The following is a 23207-nucleotide window of genomic DNA, read 5'->3' on the forward strand; positions in this document are numbered from 1 at the left end:
TAAGAAAACAAAGATAATTTTGCACATGCACATAGATAAATTAGTAAAACCTATAGTTACTTAAATAATTAAAAGCAATATGAAAGAGTTCATCTATTTTACAGCAAGCATGTGTTTACACATTTATTAAAACTTTACCTTGTAACACATATAATACACTTCTAAAATGTCAAATTCAGCTATAGACATAACATAGAGGGAGTCTGATTGTGGTGGAAAACAAAAACCTTTACCCAGTTTCAAACATTTGTGATAAATCTTTGTCTCTTAGATAGTTTATAAATGAGCCCAAAATACTTAGAAATCTTTGTAGTTTGTCCTTGAGTATATACTGTATGTAATCTTTTCTAAAGGTTAATACAGAGACATTTCATTAAGGCAGTATCTAATACTTGGTCGATCTGTGAAATTACTCTTTTAGTTTGTAAAAGACACATTCTATGAAGATCTGCTCTGGTCTGTGTCTGTGATAAGGCCTTGGACCATGTGGAATGTACTCAACCAGGAGCACCTTGTTTTGGCACAGTTCTACTCACTGGATTAGGTGTTGTGCTGAATTTGCATTACATGTTGTAGAATGTTTTATTCTTTTACACAGTTTATGTTGATTTAATTCATTTTATTCTCTTTCTGTTTGTATAGTTCTTAATATTATTACACACTGTTGCCCATATAGTTGGAATAATTTTGTTTTTAGACACATTTCTCTTTGTATTCCTATCTATACAGATATCAGTAATTACCTTTGACCAGGTGTAAATATTACAATCTGAGTCCTAGTTATTCTTTATCTGTCAAGAATAAATCACATTTCATGAGAAGAGGTAAAAATATTTTATTACACCTTTATGATCTACAGTGAGTTTGATCAGGTGCACCTTGTTTTGGCAAGTTCCAGTGACTGGTTAAGGTGTTGCACTAAATTTGTACTATGTGTGCTGTAGAATGTTTTATTGTACAGGCTTGTGTATTTATGCGCATTATATTGATTTAATTAATCATATCATTTAGTATTGTGAGTCTAATTTGACAGCAGAATGACTACTTTTAACAGCAGAATGGCTACTTTTCATTTTGTAGGTAGGCTATATTTTCCTGATAATACTTTTACTTATTGTTTTCAAAGCAGAATTTAAGGATTTTCACATGACGCATATTATTTTTCCCATATATGACTTAATAAATGCAAAAACAGGTCTAGTTCTGTAGATTTGACAGACACACACCTCCAGTTAATTCTGAACATCGAAATGTTGCTTCTTTTTACATGCTGATAAACATGAGCTCAAAACAAGAGCCGGTGGTTCAAATTAGGGAAAATACAACCACATCTGGGTAATTGGCTGAATTTGTGGCTGACGTCTGGCTGAATTATGGTCCACATGTGGCCAGCATTTGGCCACCCATGAACCATTATTCTACGCAGTATGTGAACCAGATGAGAGCTGTATATGTGCTAAGGCAAGAGTCATTTTACCATATACAGTACTTGTACATGATCCCTTTAATCTCTGCATACTTTTATCTAATCTGTACATGGATACTGTTTAGATTAGGTATGAATTCTTGAGGATTTGTCTGTAGGGGTGTGTCAGAGGACAGCCTACATGATTCAATTTCTTATAGTGGATTTTGTCTGCAGATGGCATTCAAGAGGATTAATTTTGTATTGTTTTATTTTGAAGGATGAACGTGCAGAATCAGGAGTTTCTCAGTGTAAAGCGCAACATCTTGACAAAGCCACTTAATGTTTCAGGTTGTGCTATGTTTCTATTTGGATGATGAAGAGCCATGCGCTTGATCAAACAAAGTAATGATGACCAGTGTTGTGATGCAACTAAGTACATATAGGTATTACACAGTGCATCTTATTACTTCTACACCACTACAAATCAGAGGCAAATATTATATGTTTTACCGCATTACATTGTCCGATAGCTTCAGTTTTTTCATTTTCTTCTTCTCCAAATCTTCAGATGTGATTAGCTATGGACAGATTTTCATTGTCTTTTCTCAAACTCTAGATAAACCTTGGATTTGATCAAAAATGTACTGTCACAAAGCTCATAAAAACCTGATATTTATCTCAGGACAACAATCCAAACATGACGATCCTGATGAATCTGATGCATTTCTGTACATTAAAGCACCAGCAAAGACAAAATAGTTAAAATGAGCCCAGCCTTAAACATATACAGGATTAAAATGGATCTAAACCATAGTAACACAATGACTCAGACTGTTTTACTGCATAATGACTACTTTCACTTTAGATACTTAAGCTTAAGTGAGGTTTTGATGGCAGAATATTTACCTGTGGCACTAGTACTTCTACGTAAAAATGTGATATGAATATGATACCTCTCCTCTACTTACAGACCTACTTGATCAGTGTGAGTAATTATCCTGGTCTATGTACTTTCTTGTCTTTTTTTTTTTTTTTTCTGATTAATTGTAGAAGGTCAAACAAGGCGTCCCATAGGACTGAAGCTCCTTTTTAAGACAGGAAATATGATTCTGCCAGTTTAATGGTTGTTTCAGTTTCACTTTTACATAACTTTTCCTTTCTTTACTGTTAGGACTCTGTTTTCTATTTAGTTTCACTTTTGTTTTCTGTGCAGTTACTATTTGTGGTGTTTGCTCAAATGTCCTTCTGCCTCCTGTGATGGATCAGCAAACCTATTTCAGGCAATGATGTCAAACAGCTATGAGTGTTGCACATTATTAGAACAACTATATTCATTTTAAGTTGTTTTCATGGAAATCAGAGGTTAGTTTGTCTGGATTGACCAGGAATGTTTGCTCTGATTTATGATTGTGTTTCTTAACCAGTGGGATGGAACTTCAGTTATTCTTATGCAAATACTTCAGATTCTGTAAGTCATCAGGAAGGAAGACAAATGCAGCTACATGTGTGATAAATTGGGTGTGTGGGTTGTAAAGGGTGAGAGCAGTTTTAACAGTAAAGTTTTAAGTACTGCCAGGAGCCTTTAAGTCTGAAAATTATGAGTAACATCAGGAAAAACATGAAATATAAACGGCAGTTTTGTAAATACCATAATAGACATCCAGATACTGATCGAGCCAAGTGTTATTACCTCCGCCAAAGAGGTTATGTTTTTGCCAGGGTTTGTTTGTCTGTCTGTCTGTCTGTCTGTCTGTCCGTTAGTGTGTAACATAACTCAAAAAGTTATGGACAGATTTTGATGAAATTTTCAGGGTTTGTTGGAAATGGGATAAGGAAGAAATGATTAAATTTTGGTGGTGATCGGGGGTGGGGGGGCCCACGGGGGGGGGCCACTGATCAGCCTTGGCGGAGGTTGTGTTCTCCGAGTGCTTCTAGTTTAATGTGTATTTAAGTGTGATTTAATGTTTCGACCTATGTTAGTACATTAAAACTTGTTGAAATTATACGACTCCAATGAAGGTGTGGATTTGATCATTTTCACTATATCTTTCCTTTACAAATGACATGGAAAATTTCCACAGTTTTTGCATTTTTTGGTTGGTTATTGCTGACATATTCACATGGACATGGACAAAAAATGAGACCAAACAGAAGAAGAATAAATGCACTGAATATTTGAAGATATAAATATGTGTCTTCTTATCCTTACATATTGCAGGCACATATTGAAATGACTAAATATGAGTGAAATGCCAGCATCAGCTTAAATGTTCTGGACATATAATAAATTAATAGATTTCAATTAGAACTATGATCCCAATAAATAGCATTAGTTTAACTGGAGGATAATGACTGATGCAAATACCTATTAATACTATCCAGATGAATGAACTTGCTTCCTGTTACTGTCTGGATCAAACTAGCTCTTTCATGTACATATGCAAAATGACCACTAGAGGGCAGCAGTCATAACATAAACTGCCTCATGGTCTACAGGCAGGTGAATGTACATGTTAGAACTACACCAATCATACACGTAGTACTACTTCATTTTACAACAGCAGTAAAACTGATAATTAATCCAGTAAATATCCTTCTAGTGCAAATATGGATGATTTTACATTTTAGATCGTCTCTGGACAATGTGAACGGTAAACATGACATTATTTAATATTTTTATCTCTACACACAAATAGCGACCAACATCTGTGTTATCTTGAAATGTCACTCATGTCATATATATGAGATCTCTGTTTTGATTGAGAAATTTACCCCAAATAGGCTGTAAAATTTAGCACAAATACCACAAATCTGATGTTTTCACAGCTGAATACTGCATGAAAAACAGGCATAATACTACATTTTTATTGCCTGTTTCTGCTGCAGAACATGCATGTGACAGGCTCTTTGAGAGTTTGACAAAGTAAAATCACATTTGTGTATTGAACATTATCAAGAGGTTCAATATTGTGGCTCGTTGATGTGTTTTTAATGGCATTAAAGGAGCTCTGTGGCACAGGTGAATATACAAGGCTTTGGTTACTCAAATAATTAGTATGAGTAGGACCAAATCTGTGTGTGTGTTTTTTTTATGTATATATTTTTACATTTGTCAACAAGGAAATGTTCCCACATAAAATGATCACATTTTTACCTGATGGAAAATAAACATGGGATTTGTTTCCACATCAAGTTTTAATATTAAATACCAACAAATGGACATCAACAATAATATGAGCGAAATATGAAAAACTTTCTAGAGTGAACATGGGTCAGTTAAGGTTAAGGGCTTAGACAGACAGTGTGTATATAAACCAATCAAAGCATTTGTATTGGACTGGTATCATCTATATAAAGCCTGTTTCTATCCAATTAACAGAGAGATGCTAATCCATTTCTGTCTGGGTTCACCAGTTGTCAACAGGAACCATTTCAGGAGCAGCGTCAAAGAGACCTCTGAAGACTGCTCCATCCATACAGCGTACACCATCACAACACAATTAGAATAACTTTATATAAACATTTTAGATATACTAACAAACTACACCACTGATGCCACACATTACATACCAATGCAGACATCTTTTTCTGTATACGCATACGAATATTGATTAAAAAATACTGTTTGACATAATATAACTTTAATACAAAATGTCACAGTTTGGTCAGAGACACATCGTCACCAGATACAGGAGACTTTTTCCCAGAACAGAGCCTACATAACATCCATTGCCTATTTTAACCACCACCCTCTGTTCTTCTGACCCTCGTGACCCCCAAGGCACTCCTCCCACCTCCAGCTTTCCTCACACACTTCACACACATATCAGGCTCTCAGGTGTTTCTGAAGTCGGTTCAGAGCATCTTCGACGATGTCCAGGTCATACCGGATGTCCTTCACCATGCTGTTGATGCTGGTGGTGTCTTTAAGGACGTCCACGCTCTGAGTGTAAGGGTTGTAGCGAACTGTGAACGGACGGCGGATGGTCTTGGCAAACTCCCTGCGGACACAGAAGGGGCATTTATATCAAAATCACAACATTATTGTGATTTTTAATGTCAGGCTTCAAAAAGTTCATGGAAAAAAACCATACAGTTGCGGGAAAAGTTATTAGACCACCTTTGTTTTCTTCAATTTCTTGTTCATTTAAATGCCTGGTAGATCTAAAGGTACATTTGTTTGGACAAATATAATGATAACAACAAAAATAGCTCATAAGAATTTAATTTCAGAGCTGATATCTAGACATTTTCCACAGTTTTCTTGATAATAACCAAAATCACTTCAGTTCTTACATCAATATCTATGGCATTGTACTGACAAAAACAGTACTTTCAGGCATTCCATGTTTTCTTTTCTGTCTGTTTTAGTCACATGATACACACAGGAGTTTGTACTTGATTGTATAACCATTGTTTTTGATAACTTTTGATGGTCTAATAATTTTTCCAATGACTGTAGCTTGTTGTGTGTTTTAAATTGCATAGCCCTCAGTTTTACACAGATGGACTTAAAAGCTGGTATAAACTCTTGCAGAAGTGCATTGACCTCAATGAAGCATATGTTGAAAAATAAACATCATAACTTCTACCGTTTTTTCCACCTGTCCTTTTCTCCCCCTTGTATACCTGTCAAAAGAGTGTGTTTTGTGAAAAAATCTGAATTGTATGTTTCTGAAATGTCGTATACAGCAGAGCATCCATTCCCAAATTCTGGGTTGTGACCCATAAATAGGTCACAGGACATTTTATTTAGGTCACCAAATTAACTTGCCTTTAAAGCATTTCCAATGCATTTTTTGGATAATACTGAAGGTTCAAATTACTTTTTTGTTAACATTAAATCTAATATGAAAGGCTAGCCGCCATCATGTTTGTTTGATAGAGTACTGTGGAAAAACTAAATACATAGACTTATTCATTAAACACTTAAAAATTATCGTGTTCATACGGCTGAGACAAAAGAAAAACAAAGAGATAGGTTGTTACCACTTAAAATATTTATTTGGTTTCATTTATCAAGTATGTAACCTGTGTATAATGCATAAAAGTTGTGATTTACTAAAGTGAAATCTCTGGCTGGTTTATTAAAGATAATACAAGATGATAAAAGTTGGTGAGTAACATTCGTTTATGCACATATTCACTCATCAAATCATTTAGAGATCATGATAAAAAAAAAAAAGCATTTCCTTAAAAAGAAAGTTGTGAGACAATGCAGTAGATAACGAAACCTGTTATTTGCAGATGTATAAGTAACATTTATATAACATTTGTGAGCCTTAATAAAGTATTTTCACAGCTTTAATTTAACCACTATGTTTGCAGGAATATGTTCATCCATGTCATCAAGTTGCATTACATTTTCATTCTTTTGTCTTGTCTTTCCCTCATGCAAAAATGATTCTGAAAAGTCTGTACTATTGGAGAACCATGACTATAGGTGTCCTGCACAGTTCTGTAATGTCATGTGTAGATTAGTGTGTTGGTTTGGTGATGTGTGGTAGAGAAATATATAACAAAACGCTTTACAACAGTATTTCCTTATGCAGTAGAGTTTTACTGACCTCATCTTGTTCTTGGCCTCTTCAAAACTTTCAGAAACAAAGTAGACATCTTGGAATGTTGTTATCTTACACTCCTGATTACAGGTCACACAGGGATCAAATGGAAGGATGATGGATTTTCCAGACAGTGCATGCTAACAGAAGAAAATGACAAATTATAATCACACATATATGAGAATAAAATACTATTCATAAATACAAAATTAGGTGTTTTGGCTCTCATTCAGCATCACAATATGTTGTAATTTAACCAACAACAAGTCTAATTGCTTTAGATCAGGGGTGTCAAACTCATTTTAGTAAAGGGGCCACAAACTTCTATTTGATTTCAAGTGGTTCGGATCAGTAAAATAATAGTATAATAACCTATAAATGATGTCAACCCCAAACTTTTCCTTATGTTTTAGAGTGAAAAAAGTTAAATTACACAGTAAAATGTTTACATCTACAAATTATTCTTTAAAAAAGGGAACATGATATTTATTAAGAAATATAAGTACAATTTGAACAATAATATGCCTCAGTTTATCATTTACACATATGCAATACAATTTACAGATTATAGTGGCTCTACAAAGACATAAAACAGTAACAGGCATAATATTATTAAAATTGCACTTACATTTCTTCAGACATTTCAGGTTTTGCATGGTTGTTCATGTCATTCATGTTAAAATTAAGCATTTTCATGTACTTTTTTACACTAAAACAAAGAGAAAAATTTGGAGTTGTCATTATTTATAGGTTATTATGATAGTATTGTACTGGTCTGACCCACTTGAGGTTAAATTGGGTTATATGTGGCCCCTGAACTAAAATGACCCTAGTTTGTTGATATCTTCAGTGTAATTTTTGAATTTCACAAATTTATCCCACAGGCCGGATGTTTGATACCCCCCACTTTTGATGTATGTTAATACTAATGAAATATATCCTGATATAAAGACTCGAGAAGAACAAAGTAGGAGAAATGGTCTGTTTATGCAATGACAGGATAAGGACGATCTTATTGGTAACACTGGAGCAAACTGTAGAGACATGGCAATCCACTATGTTCTTTTTCTTTTGAGGTTTGTATTTCTTTCTTTTTTTTGTCTTCCTTCTGTATGTCCATATCTGCTACGTGTTCTTAAAACAGAAACAATAAAAAGAAAGTGTTAAAAAAGAAAAGAAATATATCCTGATACAGAAAAAGATGAGTTTGTATTGTATGAAGCTGATCATATTGTTGATTTTACCGTAAGTTCACTGACGGAGGAGAGGAGTCCAGCTCCATAGGCTCTCAGTTTACCATCCTGCTTACACAGACCAAACTCCACCGTAAAGAAGTAACACTGGAACAGAACAAGGTTTCACTTTAACATCATGTTTTTTACATACAGGGGTAGAACTTAAGCAAGTTGTAGCATGAAGAAACTCATTAGGGATGCTGCAAATAAAAGTAGTACAGTTCATTTAGTTTATATATTAATCATAAGCTTTGTTTAGATATATACCACACTGAAAATGTATAAAATTGTACATGTAAGGAACTACACACAAGCTCATTTTTAGAAATTAACCCATAAAGACCCAAACAGCCACAGTGACAGAACCATCTACTGATCTAAACTGTTTAATACCTGTTGATCCACTAATCCTATCAATACATGTAAATAATTGGTGTAAAATGCAGTTTGTCATCTTTTCATGATCATCAGATATGACCCATTTGGACATTCAGAGGCTCTGTAGTTACCATGGAAACACCATCATCTTCTACGACATTGATTCACCAGTAAAACCCATGGAGTCGGATCAATGACAGTGGATGGACACTTGTTTTTACATGGTTAATGATATATTTTGTTGAAAAAGTCTCTTTTTGTTTAGTTTTTCCTCTATTTTATGTAAGTTTGTGTGAACATCTACATGATCAGTGAATTAAATATAGGAAAATACATGATTTACACTGAAAAATGCAAAACACAGATGATAGTATTATCATAAATGGCGATAAATCACTTAAAAATGGTTAAATATAAAGAAAAATTCATTTGGGAATCGCCACAAATGTAGCACTGGGTCTTTATGGGTTAAAATTAATGTGACTATACAAGACACCATCACTACATTATAGTACTAATATTTTATATACTATACACTAATGACACATCATTCATCAGTTGCATTAATTGCCATATTTTTTCCTCTACATTTTTTTTGTTTCTGAAAACAGTGCCTTTTCTGTGTTCACAAGCCGTTCTTTTCAGACGAACAGAATACTGATATAAAACTCAGTTTATTTATGGTGTGTGAAAGTGACAGGCACTGATAGTATTTGAGATATGACATCGAGCAGCACATTTGTCTTGTTAGATTGCGAGAACAGGGATACTAATATCACTGGAACCGAAACAGGAGCTTCAATCTAAGATGATAATTTTAGACACCAGTTGAGCTTTACATTCCCGCTGTGTGTGTACAGTGTGTGGATTAGGATCGCTCATGCAATGGGAACATAAATCTCTTTAAATAGACACTTATGGGCATGTGGAAATCAGTACGTCACAGCCTCCTGAGCAGAAATGATGTTGTGTGATGATGGATGGCTTTTGTCTTTCTTTAATAAATAAGACATAGCATAGAGGTCATGTATGGATGAACAGTTCGGAGTTCTGTTCCTTATGTAGAGTGAACATTATGAAAAGTAATCATTGAAAGTGTAATGGTCATCAGTTATATTTATATCATCATCATTTATCATATCATTAAATTTGTCCAAAAGCAAGAAATTTTCTAAGGAGATACTGTAAATAAATCTAAATCCAATTGTAAATGAACAAATATATACATAACATAATTATAATATATGATATTTATAAATGACAGAAATAAGTGTCTGAAATTATTATCCTTTTGCTCACCATCCAGGGGAACTTTTCTTTTTCACTATTATATAATTAACATCAACCACACTAACTTATTATTCATCCAGCCAAAAATATTAAAACTCAATGATGGGATCAATTTTCAATCACTGGCAATAATGTTTAAGGCAAAAAATAAGTGTAAATATAATCAATAGTGCTGTTGTTATTGTTTTATTTTTTTTCTTCTTCCTCTGGTGGGATGATCATTGTTTATTTGGGGCTGTGGTTGACTTATGTTACTTGTAGCTTGTGGTAATGTTAGGAGGCTGAAATGTCTGCAGTACATAGGGAGGGATTTAGGGAAAAGGGGTTGGATTAAATAAGAATGAACTTTCCACTCCTTTTCAGATATGTAAATAACACCAAATTGTATTGTATAAGTATTTTTTTGTATAATAGTATAAATTTGTTTTTTGTTTTTCTGGTGATGCATTTGCTTTTGTTGGTGTTTATATATATGTTGTTGTTGGTTTTTTTTTATATGTCATTCATTAAACATTAATAAACCATTCAATACATTACTCTACAGTGATGCATCATATTCTTTAAAGCCATCCTTTGTTTACAGCATCACAGTTATCTGTACAAAATTAATATTTCATTAGCTTAGAGAAACTGGCCTGTTGTCAAATGCAAAAGTGTATTTAAGGACTGTATTTAACTTATGAAAGAGGAAAGTGTGAAACTCAACCCACACTTAATCCTTCATTTTATCCCAAACATTCATAAGAACACATTTAGAGATACTGTTTGTGATACTCTTATGTAACCTTTATGTGCGTCTTAACTGATACTCTTTCACTGAGCAGGAAGAGGGTAAAAAAAATGTGGATATGAAAAGTAACATACAGATTTAGAAAAGTAAAAAGTACAATAACAATAAAAAAAAAAAAAAAAATAATAATAGTAATAATACACCTTAACTTTCAATGTGTGACTCTGAAATGTAACGTAGTAGAAGTAAAATGTTGCATAAACAGGAAATACTTCAATAAAATACAACATATTTTAACCAATAGAAACAATATTTGTCTACATGTGTGTTTTCTTACAGTGGCCAGTTTCTGTACGGCGTCATCTGAGGCTCCCAGCGACGCTAAACCAATCTCCTGGGAGAACTGGGCGAAAGTGGGATCAGCGAGGAGGGGAACATGGCCCAGAAGCTCATGGCACGTATCTCTGTATTAATCAGAGACACACATTTAAACACTAATCAGTAGAGTTCGCTAACACTGGAGATGATATTGAATGAATCTGTGTGTGTGTGTATGTCTTAGTAAATGTGTGTGTACTTACGGTTCAGGGGTATACAGAGGTTCAGAGCTGTGGCGGATGTATTGGGTGCAGTGGAAGACTCTGAAGGCCAGACCTGCTAGAAAGTCTCTGGGTGAAAGGTATCCTGCTACCGGCCTTATGATGAACCCTGAGCGCTCTGTGTCAACACACACATAAAAAACACCCAAGTAAGGTTGTACAAAAAGTCAAGATATCAGAACGGAATTACACTGTAGACTCATTAACCACTTCAAGTTTGACAGAGCAGGACTTACACTCTTAGTATTCAATCTAAGCAACATCTATTATCACTAAATCACAATTAAATATTACTCTTACTTAACCCAGTGCTACTTTTGTGGCAGTTCCCACATTAATTTAGCTCTTTATTTAACCTTACTTAAGTGATTTATCATCATTTATTATAATATTATCCTCTGTATTTTGCAAAAATTTGGTATTTTCCCATATTGAATTTACTGATCAAGTAGATTTTCATAAAAAGTTCAGATTAAAGTTTAGGGTTACTGTATCAGAAACAGGGAAAAGTGACTTTTCCAGCAAATATATCAATAACTGAACATAAAAATACATATGTTCATCCACTGTCATTGATCAACCTCCATGGGTTTTACTGGTGAATCAATGTTGTTGAAGATGACCGTGTTTCCATGTTCACTACGGAGCCTCTGAACGTCCAAATGGGTCATATCTGATGACCATGAAAAGATGACAAACTGTATTTTACACCAGTTATTTACTTGTATTAATAAGATTAGTGAATCAACGGGTATTTAACATTTTATATCAGTAGAAGCTTTTGATTGCCAGTGGATGTTTGGGTTTTTATGGGTTAAAGGAGCAGTACAGTCTGTAATATTTCTATTTTAACAAACTTACCTTATCACCAGAATGTTTAGAATAAATGACTCTGAAGTTCTGCTAAAGAGACTGATGTGTTAGCTTATAGAGATATGAACTGAATGTATTTACAGCGATGGGGACTTATGTGACCACTAGAGGGAGTAATGAGTCACTCTGCTGGTCTCCCATGGTGAGGAAAACTAAGCAAACCTAACTGACCAAAGTTTCAGAGTGACCAGATAGGATGAGAGCCATTAAGACATATCTTTTAGAGTCAAAGAAAGTGACAAATTAATAAAAGCTAGACATACTGTTGTTGATTTCACCACTGGACACAGCTCTAAATGAAAAGAATGGAGTTTGATGCTGAAATGGCAGTGTTTCTTCTACATGGGTGAGTTTGATTATGAAGCTTATGAAGGTAAAAAAGTTATTATGGAAGGTTATTATCTTTGCTAATTTGCTCTTTGTTGATCCATGGTTCAGACTAAACTGTGACAGTTCTGACCTTGTTTGTTGGATTCCAAACAGATCTTTAGTGCAGCTATTGACAACACAAACTGTACAGAAAACAGAGGTGATTTGTGTTTTTTCTGTGGCCGTTTTCAGTCTAAAAATAGAGCTAAGCTAACAGAGATAAAATGTAAACTATCAGCTGACACAGCGTGTGAAGATTATAAAACACAGCATTATTGTGGCTGGCAAAATAAGTGTCTATGAGTTTTAGTTTGTAGAAGAAAACTTGATGATACCATAATGCAGATGAGTGTAAATAATGAGCTTTATACTTTACTCAGTGAGTGATACAGTCTGAGTGATACATAGTGTTGATTCATTGGTAGTTTTGGTGGTCGTTAGTGTGTTCTGGGATGAGATTTCCCCCTGCTGTTGAGAGTTTGTAATATCAATTCCACATAGAACCTTTTTAAAGGCAGTTTCAGTCGAACTGAGCATAAAAATATTGATAAAGAACTATTTCAGGACAAGAAAAAAACAACTAACCTTATAATATCGAACAGTCAGGAAACAGATTTCTTTGACTAATTTTAAGCCACTGGTTTTCATCACTTACGGTTTCTACCTTGTTTTGGTGCTTTTTAAAAATAATACTTGATAATTAAATACACTTTAATGTATGTATTTCTCCCATAAAAAAAGAACATTTAGTTTTTATCTTTTGCATTTATTATGAGCTATTTATACTACATCTGTAAACTTGAGAACTTTAAGAGATGTTGAGTTGAATGGAAATAAAAGGGAAAAAAATGTGGTAACAACATAACAGTATTATCTATTGTATTTAAATGTTTTGATTTAATTTCATTTAATTCTTAGTTCATTTAAAGTGTGCAAAAATTATTGGAGTAAATCAAAAAAAAAAAAAAAAGAAGAAGCTCTAAGAAGCTAAAATCTAAATTATTTTATGTTAAGTGTTTAGTATGCCAAACAAAATTTCAATGCAAATTTTATTATTTTGTGAAAGTAATTTTGTTTTATTCATTGTTTATGCGGCATTACGTACACGGGATTAGCTATGTACAGTACATTTTAAGTACTGCTTAACAATTTTTAATCTATTCATTAACATCGTGTCACTTTATTGTCATAATTCTTTCAAGTAACTTGTTTTTTGGGTTTTTTCTTTTTCAGACCAAAAATTAAAGAAACCACTACAAAATAATCAAGGTTCTGCAAATGTTCAGCAGTAAATACAGACAACGTTGGCTTGCTCTTATTGATGAATTACCTTTGAGGAAGTGGGAGATGTCTTGCAGCTGGGGGATGTTGTTTTCATTGTAGTTACAGTGTTTCGTGAGCAGAGGGAGGTTTTTGAGATGCTCTTTGCAGGCATGAGTGGGGTAAAGCTTGTTGAGCTCCCTGAAGACCACACCCCAGGTCCGCACCTCCTCCTCTGTGAAGTCAATGTAGGGAATAGGCTCCCCGCTGACAGCAAACAGAAAGGGTTGGATGAATCAGAATAATGGGACAACACATGACAGTTCATAAATAATTCATTTCTCTTTGTCTACATGCGCTTCACAACCTGTACATACAGTATGTTATATGCAACAACATCTTTCCTTTAACTCTGAGTTCTTATAATGAAACACTCCCAAAATAAATAAAAAAAAACATAGACAGGTAAAAACAATAAGAAAGAGTCACAAAGGAGGAATGCCTCTTCCAGGACTGATGGACATTTGCATAAATATTACACACAAAATATCTATTCCTATATTATGCAAAGACAGTGAATCATGAGAATATATTTGTGTGATATTATGAAACACCATGAGACACCAGTGAGTTTCTTGTCACTACATCGCAGCTTTTATTGAACTATTGAGAATATTGCAGCCATACTATAAAGCTTTCTTATGTTGCTGTTGCATTTTACCAGTTAGTCAGTGGTCCTGCGCAAATTTCTTCGACTGTTCTGTTGTATGGACAGAACAATCATAGACATCAAATTCTGATCTATCAAAAGTCACATATTTTGTCAGCATCCATTAAAAAAACTAGGGCTAAGATGGTGGAACAATGACAGTATTCTGTAAACTCCCATTCTATTTAGAGTTTTAAAGTTAACTGTTTTTCTTTCTTCTTTTTTTTGTACTGGGCACTTTACAGAGATTAAACAAATCTTTTTGCACTGTATTACTTGTATTCTGCAATAACAAAAAAACCCTATTCTATTGGATTTGATTGGATTGGATTTGATTCAGTTTGATTCTGTTCTGTTCTAAGATACAGACTTATATTTAATATCAGGGTCTTAAAAAAGTCTTAAAAGTCTTTAATTTACAAATCTGCATTAAATACCTTAAAAAAGTGTTTAAAAGGTATTACATTTGATAGGGAAGGTCTTAAGTTATGTTGACATAAACTTATTGGCTGTATTGTGTTAAAATGTGTCCAAGCTGAAAAGAAAGTAGCGTTAGTCGACTCAGTTCCACCTGTTCCAACCTGACAATTTATATTGAAATTAGGAACCAGTTATCGCTAACTTTCCCTCCCCCAATGAGAAATGACTAGGAATGGTAGGAATCAAGACGTTGGAGTAAATCAATAAATTTTCCTAAATTCTAGGAGTAGTAGAAACCTGTAGGAACCCTGTAATCTAATTATATCATTTAAGTAAGTCTTTTACAGCAAAGCAAAATGAAACCATGTGAAATACGAGTATATCACAGCCAGAAGAACGTTAGAACTTACTGTTTGTAGTTCATAGCCAAATCAGCAAAATATTTTCTTCGTTTACGGTATATGTTGTCTTTAAATCCCTGCAAAAACACAGTCAAAACAGTCATGATCAAAATGCTGTATTTTTATCTCAACTTCCATTAGGATTGTGTCTGTACATACCGGGTGATCTGCGTCTAATTCAGAACCGTACATCAAAACCCGGTTGGCGCACAAATCCAAATCAGAGATCTTTGTAGGAAACCAGGGCCCATCAGCCGTATCTAAAACAATTAGGTTGACTCTTTTCAGTTTGCATATATCTGTGGGTATTTACTTTTCTATGTGAGTATGAAGGTTTCATTCATGAGTGTAACAAGTGTGACCTACCTTCATCAGGCAGAGCAGAATTGTCTGATGGCTCAATATCAACAACATCAGTGTGTTTCCTCAGCAGCTGAGTCAGTTCCTTGAGCTGTTCATGGTTACTATCACAGTCCACAAAGATCTCAAAGTCTGAGTTTCTCCGTTTGGATTTACGGGACTCGATGTGAACTAAGTTGACATGTTTATCCTGTAAATACAGTGTTTAACGTAAGACAACATGAACAAGACAAGGATCACAGTGTGTCAGCGTTTCATAAAAAATATCTAAAGGTATATTTTATCATATTTTATAACAGTTAAATGAAATGCCTACTTGGAAAAGCTTCAGTGCCTCCACAAGACCTCCAACTTCATTTTTTAGTGCGAACATTATGGTTGCACCTCTCTCGGAGCCTGATGTCCTTCCACTGAAGGCGCTCCTGTTGTCCCATTCCTCATCAATTTTACTTATTGTAACTTTATTCATCTATAACAGTCAAATGAAAATTTTATATGAGAAATATTTCTAAAAGGTTTGAGACAACACCCTCAGCAGGTCACCAGGGCCATGCCTCAATTATCTGCTTAGGCCTTAATAACGTATGAGCAACAATGTCATTCAGGCACGAGGCAGCTTTAATGTTAGATTGATTCTAATCCCAGTGTACAGTACCAGATTAGGAATAAGTCCAACCAGCCCCTGACATGTATCCTTACAATGCGCCTCTATTAACTAGACCAAATAAAGTAACTTCATCATCATTCAGTGAACATTTTGAGGGAAATTAGTCTTTTAAGGCGCTGCCTCTGTTATTTAATAATGAAACCTATCATATCAGTCTGTATGAAGTCACTGTACAGAGTGAAATATGTGCCAAACCAGTTCTGTTTTATTTTTTGGTGTTATTGCTAAGATAAATAGAGTAACTTTATGATTGTTCATTGAAACATTTTACAGGAACTGACTCACATGAAAAGCTGCCTGATCTCTTGTATTTATAATAAAGCTGTAACATGAATAATATGAGTCAGGAAGAAGATACTAAACAATTTGAAATAAATATTAGACTATTTTTACTTTATTTATTTATTTTTTTCTGTTAAAATTAGAGCCATGCTAGATTATAATAAATATATTTGCTCCACAAGGAGCTCAATATGTACTTAGGTTTACAGAAATTACGGGAGATTTGCATCAAAATTGCCCCAAACACTGTGTTCTCAGTCGCATTAAAAAACAAAATCAACACAAAAACACACTATTTTACAAAACCCAGATCTATAAAAATAATTTGATAGATTTGCTCAACTAACCTAGAAATAAACACAACTTTCCAATCAAAAGTTCAGATCAAAGTAACAGATTTGTAAAAATAGTTATAGAAACAATGCCTTTTCTTGGTAAACATGTACATAAAGTTAATACATACCTCATTGTTGAGCTCTGTCTCCTCATAAACAGTGTCAAAAGACCTGCCCCTGCGTGGCCCATGTTCATCCGACTTCTTAGCATACATACTGGAATGAAAGACAATTGGACGACTTTCTAAAAGAATGACAACCTGTCACTACCCAGCAGACAACAGTAGTATGCTGGTAGATTATCTGCAGTATGTACTGGAAGCTATACGGTCTCACAGAGTAAAATGGTGTAGTATTTATATTGCCACGGCAGAGGGGAGGGTGCATGCTGAGCGGGAACAGTCAATTGTTTTAGCAAGAGAGTGATTAGGAACAGGGTGATGATTAAGAAAAGGGCTGGTGTCACGTGGCCTGACATGCACACTAAAGAAGCTCCTTTCAGCCTGACATCTTAAGGATAATGTACTTTCTACAATACAGGATTTGATAGTAAATAAGTAAAAATGCAATTAATAAATAAAACTCCTCTTCTGGTCCTCTAGTGTGACAGAGATTAAACAGAGTAAAAACAAGATACAGGATTCAAGAATGAATCTAATGTGTATCAGACTGAAGTTGTTGACAAAAATAATGTAAAAATGTAGATAATTATTGAGTTAAATTTCAGCTACAACGACAAAAAGTACATTCATTAATTCCTATAACTGTCTGAAAGTCACACCTGAAGAGAAGTCAACTAAAAGTAAATAAAGGAGCAAAACCAATTTTCTATTTTTAGTTTCCTTTTGTTCGCCCTCAGTTCTCTCAAATTAACCAGAATTTGACTTGTGCATCTGATATTTTTAAATTAGCTTTTACCGTTAGGGTTGGTGATAGAAAAATTCTGTGATACACGCTGAGACTAAAGACGGAGTCGCTGGATTCTGGAATCAGAAGATTTTACTTGCAAGGAGTCAAGTACATACAGCGAGATGCAGCAGTTGACTGACTAACACCAGGAAGTTTAAGATCTTATAAAAGAACATGAATATTACAACCATTGGTCCAAGTGTACAAACATGACATTGATCAAGTTCACCATTGGCTTAGGTATCCAAAACACAGTGATGCATGGGCTCAGTGACTGCATTTGTACTCTTCTCCCACCAACCCTATGGCCTGATCTCCCCAAGGGCAACAGGCCGCTCCGGCCCCGAACTGGCACTACAAGACAGAAAACATGTAGACAGCGAAGAAATGGTAGACATGTCCTGGGTGCTTTCTCATAGGATATGTCGTCACGACCCATCCATGACTTTTACAGAGACTAGCCTAATATCATATTTCTCTAACAGTCAGATTTATATGGTTTTGACATTTTGACAGGAGTGAAAAACACCTTAAATGTTAAACCCAATTCCATTACTTTGACTAAAATAGACTTATGTACACATGCTATATTGATTTTAGTACATTTAGGCTGTTCAGGGATCACAAATGACTCATGTGTGAAATTGACTTATATTTACATCTTCAGGGCTGTATGTTTTCACGTCATGAAATAGGACATAAAAGTGGGTCAAACTGTAGCTGGATGATAGGAGTGCTACATAAGGGTTAAATTATCTCATTTCCCATAGTATTGTGTCATTTATAGGTGTGAGGGAGGCTTATAAGTCATGAAAAGCATGGACTTGTCAAGTTTTTTTTATTTTCCTGGAAGTGTAATTAAACAGTAGTGATAAATGTAGTAAAAGCTGCATGGTCTAATAATTATGTAGCTGTTTTGTGCAACCAGCCTGTTTACAAGCTCTCACAGTGGGAGTAGGTGTGTCCTGTTGTAAAAACAGTATCCTTGACTCAGACATTTTCACTGAATGGATGAGGGTTCATCTAACCTCCAGTAGATGGCCTTTTGTTTTGTCTGCACCATCTAAGACTCGAAACCTTCACTTTAACCACACATATGTGCACACAATTAAAGCAGTTTATTATTTATTGTTTTGTAAAAGTTAAATTGATGCCTTTCTTTCTACAGGGATATAAAATCATGACTGCTTCAAGTTGCAACCAGTAACAGGACTCCAGTGGTGCGCATGACTAAGACTGGAGATTTGCCTGAGAGATTTGCTCTCACGCGTCAAATGTGGGATTCTTATGACGGTGAGGTACTGCGGATATGACGTACCTCGGAATGCATTACGGGAATTACCGGCAGGGGGGCAGACCACAGACAGTACTGAATTATCACAGCGGTACAATAGAAAACTGGGACACAGATGGTTAATAGAGAGTAGTACACATTGATCAGGAAAATAAACGTTATGCTTCTATCGCAACTATTTCATATATTGATAGACATATTCAGTGTAGGTGATATTAATGAACGATAAATTAGGTAACTGCTTTAATTTAACTAAAGCAAACTTAATGCAGTTGGTAACTTTATGATTATTTTTCTATCAAATGTGTTTAAACAGGAAATAAAATGGGACAGAAATGTAAAACTTACATTGTGTGGTAATGTTAGAGGCCTTTTCTGATTACTGAAGACAATGTTGTTGAATTTCTGGCACTGAAAGGTAAATTTGTCTAATCATGTAGCTATCTATGTTGGCTGATATGTTTCTTTCTTTCTTTTTCTTTTTTTTTTAAAATAAAAAATATTGTGTTCAGATGTAACCTTCTTAAAATCACCCACAAATTATTTACTAACAATACTATAATTACACATTCTTTTGTATGTCTACACTGAAACTGATTCCTACTATTTTGCTTAGTATTATACAGCAGTGGCCAAAACTATTAGAACACCTGACAAGTCTGAAAATCTTGATGTTTTTTGACTCCAAAACAAGATTTCATTTCATAATATTCTTGAAACATGCAGATGGATGCTCTGATCACTCAGATGCAGTGAGTCTAGCTGTTTTTATCCACTTTTGATTTTAATATTTGCCAAAATTAACAGGATAGGCCTTGTACATTAAACAGAATCACACAGCTGTGTCCTAAGACTCACATCACCATCAATTTAACCACGATTGCACCTGACAATGATTAAATTAAATTAAATTAAATTAAATTAAATTAAATTGATGAAACCTCTTAAATATGCTAAGTGTTCCAATAATTTTGGCCACTACTGTATGCCATCAGATGTAACTGGTTAATTTGCTGAAAACAAAGTTAAAAATAACACCAGTGTAACTGTTTAGGAGGTATTTGAGGGACAACAGCTGAAAATATTTCTGGATTAGTGAAGGTTTAATGGTGTAACAGGTGTATTTCTTCTTAATATGAAGAATGAAGCTGAAGCTCCTCCACAGTGTCGACAGCCTCCATTTCATAACATGATGAACATTTCTTCCTATAGTATATTTTTAGCATCAAAAATGTATTTCCAGTGTAAAAGAAAATGTATTGTACTGTGTGACTGATAATTGTATCCTTGTCCTTAGGCAGGAGTAGAATATGATGCTCCAGTAAGTTTTGTTATGTCCTGTGTGCTTTATTCCAAGGACTGAAGAAACCATAAGTTTTTAAGTGAAAGGCAGGTCCTTGCTCATGTTTTGTGTGTTTTGTCTTGTGCATGAAACGCTTACATTGGGGGTAGCCCAATGAGATCCTTTCACTCCAACTTATGCTGTGTGGTTGTATCTCCTCTTGTGCAAGCTCAATTAAATTCAAAAAGACAGCTCTGACTCTAAACATTCTTTTATTAAAGAGAAATTGCCATGACACCAGCATTCTGGTGATTCTAGTTTTTCTGTGCCATTTTATGCTTGTATCAGTTTATTTATTTGAATAAAAGCAAAATTCAGGCACCAGGTGAAACTTCATCCTGATGTGATGAGATAATCCTAATTATTACCACTTTACCAGGCAGTGGTCATAATGTTATGGCTGATCGGTGTACAGCATCCCACATTGCTATGTTTGGGGATGATTTTAGGAATATTGAAGCAGATTTGAAGGCTTACAACACAGTTTTACCATAACTGAATAAAATATGGGTCAAATCTTGTAAGGAGGATTGAGATCCCAGAGAAACTGCCTTGTCTAAATGGTATGCACTGAACAAAGGCCCACTAACAGCATCATGAGCCTCCTACTGCCCCCCTACCCCCGAAAAAGTTTGGGACCGGGAGGGGATGTGTGTGCCTCTGTTATACATCGGAGCTTACATGGGGTCTTTCCGCAGGGGTACTGCCCCGTTGAGAAACACTGTAATAGTCCAACTGCTTGCATTTCGACATGGAGGAATTTGCTGCATTTCCTTTGTACTAATAGTGAGTCTGTGATTTTTCATTTTTTCCCCGCTCCAGTCCTGTCCTCATGCCCCCCCAGGAGAGTGTCCCCCCCCCGGTTGAGAACCACTGCACTGGACTAATAATAACAACAGTGGACATACATACTGTATGTACTGTACAAATGTTTTAGGCCACAAGTAGGTTTGTTGTTTTAGCAAAAGTATCATGACATATAACACATTTCTCAGTCTGTAACAAGATACAACTGAAATACAGAACAGCATTAAAAAGAAGAGTTTCAGAAAAATAAACCCACAGACTTTAGTATCTAGCATTTAGTGTGAGCTTCCATTGTACTTAACATTTCTTGAGTTTTAGCGTTTTGCACCATATTTCATTCAGCACATGTCCAATTTTTACTATAGTTTGGGCTACTTTTTGCAGCAAAAACAGAGATCACGTTAAATACTGTAGAAGACATGTAGTTTATACTTTTTGTGAGTTTATAATGCTCTGTGTCCAGCATAGCTGAGGGTGGCCCAAGACTTCTGCACAGTACTGTATATAAAAAGTTGATTTGTTCATGCATTAAAGAAAGTTGTTTGAGTCATACAATCACCAGAAATGATGATTTGTTATAACGGAAGACTGAGGCTTTAACCCATCTTAAAAGGCTACTTACTTGAGTGAGGTACATCATCTGTGGAAGTAGGGTGGACATCTAGATGTAGGTGTTTAATGGCTTGATAATTTTCAGAAATGTTTTAAAGCCGACCCTTTAAATCAGGGGCATCCAGTACTGGTCGTCGATAGCTGGTATCCCATATGTTTTAGATGTTTCCCTCTTCCAACACACCTGACGGTCGTTATCAGGCTTCTGCAGAGCTTGATGATAGACTTATCATTTGAATCAAGTGTGTTGGAAGAGGGATACATCTAAAACATGCAGGATACCGGCCCTTGAGGATCAGGACTGGACACCACTACTTTAAATGGAGAACTTTTCCAGTCCTATACAGAGCCAGATCTAACAATCTTTCAGAGAGACCCCTGAGACCTTGTGAAACAAAATAAAACTCCACTGTTTACTTCATGTTTACAATGGAGGAACAAATGCAAATTTGAGGAGGATGTACCCCTGTGGCCCCAACATCATCCCCAACACATATGACTGACATTTTGCTCGCAGGTTCGTTATAAGTTTATTGTAAAAAAAAAAAAAAAAAAAAAACCTCGCTGTCTCAAACTGCGTATGTTTGTTTAGTATGTCCGAGGACTAATCTAGTTATAACACAGTGATGGGATCAGCCTGTGTTGGTCCAGCAATTTTTGTACTTTTATCATGACATATAGTCAGGCTGGCTTCTATTTGATTGGTTTCCACCTTGATGTAGAAGGTGGTTCTTTTCATCCCACGGGTCCCTTTTCTTCTTGTATTTGGCAGACATCCTTTTTAGAGACATCACAGAGTTCTGCTGTTGTTTTGATTTCTTTGCCAGCACCCAGTCTTTATAGCATGACCTCTTTTCTGCCTTTTATTCTCTCCTTTAGTTCACATTCCCTTCGTCCAAGGGAGTAGGTTTGATTCTGACATTGGTGAGGACACAAAAGTGCTCCAAGGCAGCACTCCTGAAAGTTGATGTTTTTTTGCATTTGCGATCATAATTTCACATCATGTAGAGCTGATCAAACAAGCAAACAATCATAGTCAATCGGTTCTAGCCATTTTGGCACCCAAGGCGAGATATGAATTTGGTCCCACATAGAAACATATATAAACCACATAGAAACATTTATAAACCAGCCAACTAGCAGTAAACCATATAAAAACATATAGAAACATATAGAAACCAAATAGAAACATAGGTAAACCAGCCAACCAGCAGTAAACCAGATGTAAACATAAATTAACCAGTTCAGCAGCAGTAAACCAGATATAAACATATATAACCCAGTTCAGCAGCAGTAACCCACACACCTTAGCAGATATCTCATATCTTAATCATCTACAGTTCCATTATTAGCCAACTTTGCTTCA

The 23207-nt window shown here is 35.1% G+C and overlaps 1 protein-coding gene and 1 long non-coding RNA gene across 4 annotated transcripts; one reads left to right on the forward strand and one right to left on the reverse strand.

Annotated features, from left to right (window-relative positions):
• The first annotated feature begins 3897 nt into the window (after nt 1-3897).
• Nucleotides 3898-22946, forward strand: LOC115410046 (uncharacterized). Its single transcript, XR_003934044.1, has 3 exons — nt 3898-4486; nt 14604-14610; nt 22936-22946. It is a non-coding gene; the product is annotated as an uncharacterized LOC115410046 (long non-coding RNA).
• On the reverse strand, nt 4509-17289 carry LOC115439707 (tryptophan 5-hydroxylase 1-like). 3 transcript variants are annotated; one of them, XM_030163652.1, is made up of 11 exons: nt 17006-17287; nt 15910-16062; nt 15600-15783; nt 15393-15493; nt 15243-15310; nt 13774-13970; nt 11184-11319; nt 10940-11066; nt 8214-8309; nt 6976-7109; nt 4509-5409 (listed from the first exon to the last, which is right to left on the reverse strand). In XM_030163652.1, the coding sequence occupies exons 1-11, from the start codon at nt 17090-17092 to the stop codon at nt 5235-5237; spliced, it is 1458 nt and encodes a 485-aa protein (XP_030019512.1). In that variant the 5' UTR covers nt 17093-17287; the 3' UTR covers nt 4509-5234. The 3 variants fall into 3 exon arrangements, with proteins under 3 accessions (XP_030019512.1, XP_030019532.1, XP_030019521.1); XM_030163661.1 differs by lacking the exon at nt 4509-5409 and adding an exon at nt 5828-5857 and having other exon boundaries at nt 6891-7109; nt 17006-17289; XM_030163672.1 differs by lacking the exon at nt 15910-16062 and having other exon boundaries at nt 17006-17288.
• Nucleotides 22947-23207: the final 261 nt, after the last annotated feature.

The sequence above is a fragment of the Sphaeramia orbicularis genome, chromosome 3 (assembly GCF_902148855.1).
Source record: "Sphaeramia orbicularis chromosome 3, fSphaOr1.1, whole genome shotgun sequence".
NCBI classification, from domain to species: Eukaryota; Metazoa; Chordata; class Actinopteri; order Kurtiformes; family Apogonidae; genus Sphaeramia; species Sphaeramia orbicularis.